General features: G+C 45.9%; 1 protein-coding gene across 1 annotated transcript; it reads left to right on the forward strand.

Moving 5' to 3' along the window:
- Positions 1–750: 750 nt before the first annotated feature.
- LOC117745325 (neurexophilin-1) lies at positions 751–8,121 on the forward strand. The gene is made up of 2 exons (XM_034553573.1): positions 751–831; positions 7,312–8,121. Exons 1-2 carry the CDS (start codon positions 751–753, stop codon positions 8,119–8,121), a joined length of 891 nt encoding a protein of 296 aa, XP_034409464.1.
- Positions 8,122–10,683: the final 2,562 nt, after the last annotated feature.

Raw genomic sequence — 10,683 nt, forward strand, 5'->3', positions numbered from 1 at the left:
CTAGTAATTTATTTTTCATTTGCGTGGCAAAAAAAACTAAAACGCTGATTTTCAGAATAAACCTGATTAACCTCATTTAGAAAAAAAATAATCACAGAATAAATTAAGCTTTGTTATTTGGCTCTTAAAATAAAACGCCTGTTCTTAATGAGTCACTTACTTCCACGTGTGAGAGGACGAGCCTCCTTCCCGACATCAGATCAACATCATCACAGCGTCTCCAGAAGAAGAAGAGGAGGAGAACGACCACTAGATGTCAGTCCCCGACGACGCTGGAGGAAAAAGTTGCCTCTCAAAAGTCAATAACATGAACCTCCTTCTCCCCCCCCATCTTTTCTCCACTCCCTCGCCCCTTCCTCGCTCACTCTATTTGTCTCTCCATCCCTCCTCCCTCTCTCTGAAACCTCAAAGCGCACTCTATAAAACATCCCTCCACACTGACACTCAGATGTACAAAACACCTCGCTTCTCCTCTCGCCGCGGCGTCTCCTGAACCTCGCGACGGAAAATCTCCGCCCCCCCCCCCCCCTCCCCTGGAAAAAGACACTCGAGGCGTCTTCTCAGCGGCAGGACACCTGACCCCCGTCGGATGAACCCGAGAAGATCCATCTCCCCTCAACCCGCCTCAGGACGGAAGTTTTCGGCAGCTGACCCCTCCCCCCCCCGCCCCCAGCTCAGTCTAAAAAGGGAGATTTCATCTTCTTTATCTTCTTCTTGTTGGCGTCTAAAGAAGATCCAGGACAGTTTGACATGAGGGGGGGCGCTCCACAGAGAGGCGTGAAGACCACATGTCTGTGGGCGGCCGCTCTGCTGCTGTCCGTCGTCTCTCTGGTGAGTTGAATGGCTTTTTAAAAAAATGTATTTGACCTTTTTCTTTCTTTCTTTCTTGTCATTTTCCATCATTTTCCATCACGTTAAACATTAATTTGTCGATGAAGCGAGTGAGTCCGGTTATCAAGTGCGGGGACGAGCTCTTTTCGGAGTCCAAAAAAACAAGCAACAACTGAATCGGGATCCGTCGCCGGATGAATCAGTTGCAGGTCCGATGACGTGAAAAACTCGTTTTTTTTTTAATTGCACCACGGCAGATAATCAAAAAAAAGGGCCCGCCATTTAAAAAAAAAAAAAAAAAGCGAGGCCCCGCCACGACAAACACGTTAATCGTCACCAATTAACAACATGTCAAGCGTAAATCCCCAAATCCCCCCCCCGAAAAAATGACAAATCTGCATATTTCTCCCCTCAGCTCCATCCCTTCCTTCCTCTCTCGCCCATTCACACACACTTCAAGGAGGACTATATTTGACAGTGCGGCGGGAGGAGAGAGAACCGCCCGAGCACATTACGACAAACGCACCAGAATGCTCCCAGACAGTTTGTGACAACCCGATTCCTCTAATCCTCGGAAAAAGACAGTAACCCCCCCCATGCCCCCCCCCTCACCCACTCATAAATCTGTCAACAAAGCAATCAAAGCAGAGCAGGAGCCACTCCTCTCTCTCCCTCTCTCTCTCTAACAAAAAAAATAATTCCATAAACTTAATCCTCACAAACTTGACTGGCCTTAAAAATAAAAAAAATTTAAAAAAGCTCCCGTAGTGTTATCTGTGTTTAATTTGCATAGTGATGGAAAAGAAGTCAATTACTATTAATTATTCTCTACAACTTAATACCCATTATCGAATTGAATTCAGCGTCTTGAAAAACCATAAACTCAATTTCACAGCTGACTAAGCGCACTAATCATTTCCTCCCCCCGCTTTCTTCTTTCTTCTTCTCCTCCTCCTCCTCTTTTTTTTTTACTTCACTCCCGTGCTTTTTGAAGGGGACGGCGAGGATTCCTCGATTCGAGGAGCAAGTGACATTAAAACATTAAACAAACATGGATTCCCTTTATCGTCTCCATACGAAGTCGAACCGTTAATCGTGGAGCATCCTGGTACCGAGGCAGCGTCACTTGATGGGAGAGAGAGAGAGAGAGAGAGAGAGAGAGAGAGAGAGAGAGAGAGAGAGAGAGAGAGAGAGAGAGAGAGAGAGTGTGTGTTTTTTGTTGTTGTGTTGTCTGTTTGTTTTTTTTTGCCTTCCTTCAGACTCCGCTTCCAAATTGCTTCGCTATGCTTTAATGGGATGATCATAATTGTTTCGTACTCGGTGCATCCTAAGCTTTCGCCTGCAGCTCCTTCAACAGATTGACAGACCCACGGGAACCTTCGCAAACTTATTTTGGCCCGCCTTTGAACCAAGTGGTGTGTGAAATAATATGATTATGCATTTTTCCTCTGGGTAAGTTGAAAAACCGGTGGCTAGTTCCCCCCCCCCCCCCCACCTCAGCCTTCAAACTGGCCCCTGCTCCGATATCCTGCAGTCTGACCGCGTTCACTATTTATCCTCCTCAGAAGTCACGGGTGATAATCGTGCCCCGGCCTCTCAAAGCGGTGATGGGACCTCGGACTCCGACCCGCGAGCTGCCTGTGATGTCTTGACACACTTTGTGATTTGTCATCATCTCTGACCCCCCCCCCCCCCCACACCCCCCACCCACATCCACCCCTCAGGTAGCACTTTGATATCACTGGGAGAGCGCAGGCCTAAACTCTTAGCGGGCGTCCAATGTGCTTAGTTGATCCATCAGCTCAACGACGGGTGGGACCGCACAAGGCGAGACGAGCTAAACTCACGATAAACGACAATCACATCCCGAGTGCACAGCTGGAGGAACGCTCTAAAAGACGGCTTTAACACACGAGGGACTCTTAAACTACTTCCTGTCTGGAGGGAGCATTTCTTACAAACACAGGCTCCGACTTAGAGGCGATAATCCATAAACCAATACACACACATATATATATATATATATATATATATATATATATATATATATATATATATGTGTGTACTTGTTCCTCTTGAACTTGAGTGCTGCGGTCGACGTGCGCGGCATCAGAAGGTCATAAATCTGATTAAAAACATGCTTTTTTTGCTGTGAGGTCGGCGAAAAAAAAAAGGTCACAGCAGGTTTGATCCCCGTAAACAGGCCTCGTGTCCTTGAGACAAAAACTGGCACCCTCCACCCCCAAATCCGGCTCTGGGCCCGCTTCTCCTTTTTAAACTAGAAGCTGTCGCACTCACAGACCCCCCCCCTCCCCCACCCCTCCCAACGCCGCCGCCACAGCAGCGTTCAGGTAAATGAAAACTGACACACACTTTCATTCTTCCTGGTAAAGGTTTTTTTTTGTGTGTGCTCCTCCGACGGTCCTATTAAAAGGTGGGATTTGTCGGCTGCTCGGGGGGTCCATAGAATATCCTCCCCGAGGGAAGCCGGGGGGGGTTGTTTACCTTTCTATTTTTCTTCTTCTCTTAAAGAGCGGACGCCCGCGCCTTATCGCGGCCTTCGCCGACAGCAGATAGCATTTAGGTTTCGTGCGGCAGCCTCGACGACCGCATCCGGCAAATCTCGAGTCCTTTTTCCCTAAAAAAAGGATTTGTGCGTGCCGAAGCCGTTTGTGTTATCTCATTGAGGGATTCTGCCTCATGCGCCGAGCCGGGGGAACAATAAGAACAGGGGAGGACATGAACATAACAAACCTGCAGGTTGGGAAAGTTGGAATAACTCCGAGCCACGGAATGAAAGCCTCTAAATATGATTGGGAGATATGTTTTGACGGTGTCTTTTGAATGGGAACGCTATATTTAATATATATATATATATATATTGCAAATTGAATTTGTTTTTTAGTTTTTTCATGCGCTGCGTTTGACCGATAAGTACTTGTAAGTGTAAGTTAGTGTGTACTTTCTGTAGAGAAAAAAAGTGACACTATACAGATTTTGAGCCTGCGTTTGAAAAGGTGCTAAGGATGCTTTTGTCCCAAAGAATCTCTTGTGAAATAACCAAAACTTTGGAGGAAAAATCCAAAGGCATAAGTGCTTTAATAAGAACTATTATTAATCATGCCGAACACAACCGCCTGAGGGGTGCGATTGTGTCGGTTCATAGCGAGAAAACGGTTGCGATAATTTCCTAAAACTGGAGATTTCTCACAGTTCGAAACTCAAAGATATTTAAGATACCATTAGACGACTAATTGTTTCAGCTACACGTCGCGTCTGGTGAAGATCTCATTGAGATGAAAACGTCTGCGCTTCAATTTAAATTTACTCAGAGTCCAGTGCACAGATTTATTTGTTGTGACTCTTACAGACGCACAAAAAAAGATGTAACCTTTGTAGTAAAGGATTAAAAACGACTGGTAGCTAGCGGCTAACCTGAGGGTTACGAGAGGAGTTGTTGGATTGGAATTTAGAGATTTCTTTTCCAGCTATTTTCCGCTCATCTTGAGAAATGTTTGAGCTTTTCTGGACACTGAAACATATTTAAATGAAACAATCTGAGAGGTGTCAAAACGGTCAAAAGAAGGCGTTACGTCGTTTTAAGGGGCCACGAACCAAAAAGCATAGAAATAATCAAATATATTCACTTAAATAAATCTATCCAAGCGCACAAAAGGAATCTAACTTGAAGCTGTGGAAGATATAGTTTGATATTGAACCAAAAAAACCCATTATTGAGTCATCACAGTGTGACTGTTGACCTTTACGCCGCCATGTTTGTTTTCCTCTCGTCCTTTTATACCCTGCAGCACTTTCCCCTCTTTTCTCTCTGCAGTATCTCTTTCAGACACATTCATGCATCTAACAACACACACACACACACACACACACACACACACACACACACACACACACACACACACACACACACACACACACACACACACACACACACACACACACACACACACACACACACACACACACACACACACACACACACACACACACACACACACACAGTCTCTCTCTCTCTTTGTGCCGGGGTTGCATGTTTTCCTGAATCTTGGCCCCTGCGAGTGTTGCTGCAGTGAGTCGGGGTGTTCTGGATATAAACCTCGCTTTAGTCAGGACTGCCTCTGATCTGCCTAATCTCCCCGGGCTGGATTACAGGTTGGACTCTAATCCGTGAAGTGGGGGGGGGGTCTCTGTGAGTGTGCCTCTGAGGGCTCTAATCCAGAGACTGTCAGGTGCTTTAGATGAAAGCTAATTGCGTGTCACAGTTCGGGGAACCGTACGGAACGCCGGTGACAAGGGGGCGAGTTCCCTCCGCGACAACCGGGACGACTGGGCGCGCACGCCAGATACTTTGGGAGGGAAATAGTGAAGAAATAGCCCCCCCCCCCCAAAAGAAAAACTAATCCAGTGACATCTTCCTTTACAAAAATTATTCATAACATGAAGTCGCAGAAAATGACACGTCGTTGAAGGCAATCACATTTTTCCTGAAAGAAAAAAACGCTCTTAAAATCTCCTCTGATCTGCATTGTTTTGAAAATATTATTATTATCTACATCTCCATATTTTACACACACACACCTAATATCCCTCAATCTGGTTTCAGGACTCCGTTGAGACTGAAACCCGGTTTACGGAGAAGCGTCAGTAATTACTGCCTGATGAAAATTTCATTTCATTTGATTGTCAGAGACTTCGCTCTTTTTCACAACTCGGAATAGAAAGAATTCATGAAAATTAAGTCTTACAGTCTGGATTTTCTAACACTCGCAAGTGTCCATCTAACCAAAACCTGTATTTATTATTATTATTATTATAAAGCAGGTCTAAGGGATCCATTAATATAGTGAAAGTATCAAAAGGCGTAATCCATTGACAAATACATACAACATTTCAATGCATTTTCACTTTTAAAATCCACATAAAACGAGCTGAAACCTGAAATATTATCGAACCCGAGAATAAAGACCAGAAGTGTAATGTCTGATAATCGATTTCGTGGCCGCTTGGCTGATATTCTATACGACACTAATTCACTGAGCTTTTTACATCCTAAGGAGCTTTATGTTTGACTATAACGATGCCGATAAATCCTCAACAGGACGCCTCCCTCATCCCCGCGCTGACTTTATCTCTTCACAATGCATCACCGGTGAAGCCCACATGACAGACCTTTTGTCTCCAGCTATGGGAGACCAAAAGGAGGTGTTCATTAATACAGTTTAACTGCCCCACTGCGCAAGGAAACTGCTGGAATTCATATTTCTCTCCACCTTGTCACGAACAATCATTCTGCAGACGAAAAGTCCTGCAGCTTCTTTTTTTTTTTTCTTCTTCCTTCTTCCTCCCCTTTTTTATTAAAAAACAAAAAACCCAGCCTGCTGCAAAGATGTCCAAATGTTTGAAAAGGCTTCGATTGAAAGAAATCGCTCAGGTTCTGTTCGTCCACCCAGAAAGAGAGAGAGAGAGAGAGAGAGAGAGAAAAAGACAACATTCTAAGCCAAAGTCTCCGCAACGCCACTAACGGTTGATCCACATCAGGTCATTCATCACGGAGACCTCTTCAAAAACAACCGGGGGGCAAAAAAAAAAAAAAAAAATCCTCCACTCTGGAGCCGAGTGCACAAAATGAAGCGCACACTTTCAAGAGGGGCGATCGCACGACTCTCTCTCTCCATTCCTTACTCCTTTTATGTGCGAAGAAGAGCTCCTCTCGTACTCTCTCCGGCCCGCAGTGCTACAATGTCATCCAGTGAACTTTCTGAATGAGAGCAAACCTTATTTTCAGAGTATCGATCGCGGGGGGGGGGGGGAGAGCGAAGGTACAAAATGTAAACGCCGAGACCAGATAGATCTGCTGTCACGTTCCCTCGGCCCTCGAGTTCGGGGCATCACTGTCACGGGCCGCCGTGGTGGCGGTGGGGATCTTCGCTCTCTCTCCCCCATCTGTGTGATTGTTAGAGGAGAGACACGGAATGAATCATCAATCATCCATTCGGGTCGCATTGAGCAGGTAATAGTCTGCCGTTGCATCATGTCTGCAGCCGAGGAGCGCTCCATTCGTCTCCGCGCATGGCAGGAATACCCTTAAATCTTGATTAGGACGAACCGCGGCGCAGGGCGGTTGCACAGAGTTGGTCGCGGTCAGGGAACGCGTGGTCGTTAGAGGATTTAGAGGTTTTATAACGGCCCGCGATAGGCGGCTGGATGGACTTCGGTCGTATGGAATCAGACGCCAGTCTCAGTATTCTTATGGAGAATCACTTTGATTTCTTGATCCGGAACCAATTTGGTGAATCCAAGGGATATGAATCTGGTTCGCCGAGGCGTTAAAATACTTTAATTTTGTGGAGGTTTAAATGGTTTTGAGATTCAATTTGAGATTCCAACATTTTCTGCGGCCCTGTTGGAGGTATGAGCTCTCACGAATGTAATGGAGATTGTGCTGGTTTGTTCTTTCAGGTTACCAGTGCTGATTCACCGAGTCCGGGACATTCGGACCTGAGAGAGCGCTCAAAATCCAGAGTGAAGACCTACTGGACGGACAGCAGCAAGGCCGTCTCCATCAGCCGCCTGCTGTCCCAGACCCTCTACGGCAAAGAGAACTTCACCTCCCTGGACCTGAACTACGACGAGGTGGACTCCTTCTCGAAGCAGCAGCAGTGGAACTGGCTCAACAACGCATCGAACCCCCGCGACGCTCGATCCAGGACCAAGCGGAGGCCCATCGTCAAGACCGGCAAGTTCAAGAAGATGTTCGGTTGGGGCGACTTCCACTCCAACATCAAGACGGTGAAGCTCAACCTCCTCATCACGGGTAAGATCGTGGATCACGGGAACGGGACGTTCAGCGTCTACTTCCGCCACAACTCGACCGGTCAGGGCAACGTCTCCGTGGGACTCGTTCCACCGACCAAAGCCGTGGAGTTCCAGGTCCACCAGCAGCATCAGCAATACCACCACAACCACAACAACCACCACCAGCAGCAGCAGCAGCAGACGGCTCTGGAGACCAAGGACAACAAGCTGTTCAACTGCCGGGTGGAGTACGAGAAGGTGGAGAAGGGCACCAGGAACTCGCTGTGTGCCCACGACCCCTCGCAGAGCTGCTCGCAGGAGCAGACCCAGAGCCACGTGTCCTGGCTGTGCTCCAAGCCCTTCAAAGTCATCTGCATCTTCATCACCTTCTACAGCACCGACTACAAGCTGGTGCAGAAGGTGTGTCCAGATTACAACTACCACAGTGACACCCCGTACCTCCCCACGGGGTGATCGCGTGACCGGGACAACCACAACAAAAGAAGAAGAGAACAAAAATCGTGTAAAAAAAAAAAATATGTAAAAAATGAGACCGGCTGGAGGGTCTTGAACGATGTCAGATTATTTGGATGAAAATGGATTCACTTCCAACTTGAGACGTTGACAGGCATTATTCCAGCTAAAAATATCCTTGGCGCAAGACTGAAGTTGCTCCAATGAACAGACCTACACCTGAGGTCATTACGGGAGCATTTAGGGGAGCGTTTATCGGCTTGCAATACTCATCTTATATGCATAGCAGCTTGTACATGGAAAGGTATTTCTCAAGCCAACCGTAAAAATATGCTGATTGTATTTATGTAAATATTGTGGGTTCCACACAAAGACCAGAAAACAATTTTATTAATGTTTTTTCTCCTGCTAATTTAGTTGTTTATGTCGATAGTGTATTTCCACCTCAATCATGCTTTCTGTCTGTTTCCCAATCAGTTGCTGGTAATCATTGCGAACACGTAAATGTCAATGCAAATAAGAAGAATCTGTCAGTATGCATCAGAGGGCATAATGGAAAAAGCAAATATACTTTTGAGTGGTGTTGTTTTCTGCAATGTGTGATTGTTAGAGTGAATATACCTCTCTCCGATATTGTTGTGGAATCTCGTCCGTGTCCGTGCATGAACCCTGAATGTGGCAAACGACTGAATAACGTCCGTCTATATTTTCACGTTATTGCAGCTGCCAGAAATAATCTTCATCAAGTCACCGGGAGAAAAAAAAAAAAAGGGTAAAAAAAATAATATATATATATATATATATATATATAGAAGAAAAAGTACTTTGATTTCAATTGTGTGATATCTGTTAGCGGATTTTAAACGACACCAGTGGAGGGGTGCGCCAGTCAGATCTAACATGCAAGCGGGGTAAATGTTGCAATAAATAAATAAAACTTGCAGAAATCACACAAGACAACAGAGATACGGACGGACATTTTCTTCACTGCTACTTTAAAAGATTTAACGCGACTGCGCTCCCGTTTTTTTCTCAGTCCGACATCTCCATTTTAGACTTGGTCTTATTTCTGTGACGAACGACGAGTCCGGTACAATACATTTCAACCGTTGCATCAGCAACGCGACAAGCAGTCGGTTTGTAAGAGGTGTCGGAGCCACGGTGACCCCGAAGTGTCCAAAAATAGACGTACAAATAATACACACTTTGTATTAAAAACAAGCTGGATGATGAGGAGGGGGGGGGGGGGGGGGGGGGAGGTAAAAACAAGGTCAAAAGTGTTTCAAAATGTCTGAAAAATAGATTTTCCTACAAGCAGAAGACATGAAAGTTCATCAAACAAACGGGCGGAAACAGAACGGTTAAAATGTGGTTCTCGCTGCGGAGGAGACAGAACATGCATCAAACAGCACGATGCTAATCACACATTCTACCTATCAAACGTTCGCACCTCTGGTTATCAAAAGAAAAGACAAAAAAGACACACACACAAAAAAAAAAAAAAAGGGAAAAATCTGGATGAGACTAACGCTGGCTGTTAACGATATTGGATGTTCCAATTGGCTATTAAACCTTCATTACATAAATTGGGAGCCGGTGGCTCAACGTGAAGCATTTAGAGGAAATGAACACAGTGTAAGTGAGTCAACACCGCAGAGAAAGAATGAATTAAAATGCAGATGAAAACCTGTATACGTTAAAAAAAAGAAAAGAAAAGCACAAATGTGCACCTAGGGGCCCAATCACTGCTATTTAAATGCAGTGCTCTTCCACAGTGGTACACGCAGCACAATGACTGCTAATGGCAGCCTGGACGACATCCAACATGCCGACGTGGGGGTGGGGGGGGGGGGCGTTTTCTGACAAAGCAGCCCCAAGAATAGGGGGGGTTCTGCCTGTGGGATGAGTGAGCATAAAGAGGAATTTATGATGTGGAGGGAACAAGGGTGGCAGGAATCACTGGGAGCACCTGACTCGTAAATCGAGAGCATGTTTCTGTCACCGGGAAGAAGGAATGACTAATGTCTCCGATCGCCGCTCGGGTCGGTTCTTTCATCCCAGTAAAGTGACTTTGATATCTCTCCACCGGTGCCCAAATGTGCCAAGGACAGTTTGTTCAGCTTCAAAAGAATCAAAGCGGCACTTTGCCCGAGACAATGCGGCCTCATTATGCGCATAATCTTACAAGTGTAAACAGTCGGGCACGAAACGTGTTTTTTTTTTGGGGGGGGGGGGTTTGCGAGAGCTTCTTTTTTTTCCGAGAGACGGATCTGTTGCCTCGCGGCTGTTGTCTGACGGCGAAAAAAACAGCGTAAACGTTTTAAATTAAACGAACGATGTACGGAGGCGTTCGCCAACCGGGCTGCACTCATCGATATTGGTGAAAATGTGACAAAAGACAAATATCGCCCGAACGTGACGAGCGTTTTAACGTCTTTCAGCTCGTCGTTTTGATTATTATTTTTTTTACGGTCCACGGTTTTTATTCACTTTCAGCAGACGGTGAATCAAAACCGTGAACCGTAAAAAAACGTTCGCCGCGTTCGGGCGACATTTGACGGG

Source organism: Cyclopterus lumpus, chromosome 16, assembly GCF_009769545.1.
Source record: "Cyclopterus lumpus isolate fCycLum1 chromosome 16, fCycLum1.pri, whole genome shotgun sequence".
In the NCBI taxonomy this organism is placed as follows: Eukaryota; Metazoa; Chordata; class Actinopteri; order Perciformes; family Cyclopteridae; genus Cyclopterus; species Cyclopterus lumpus.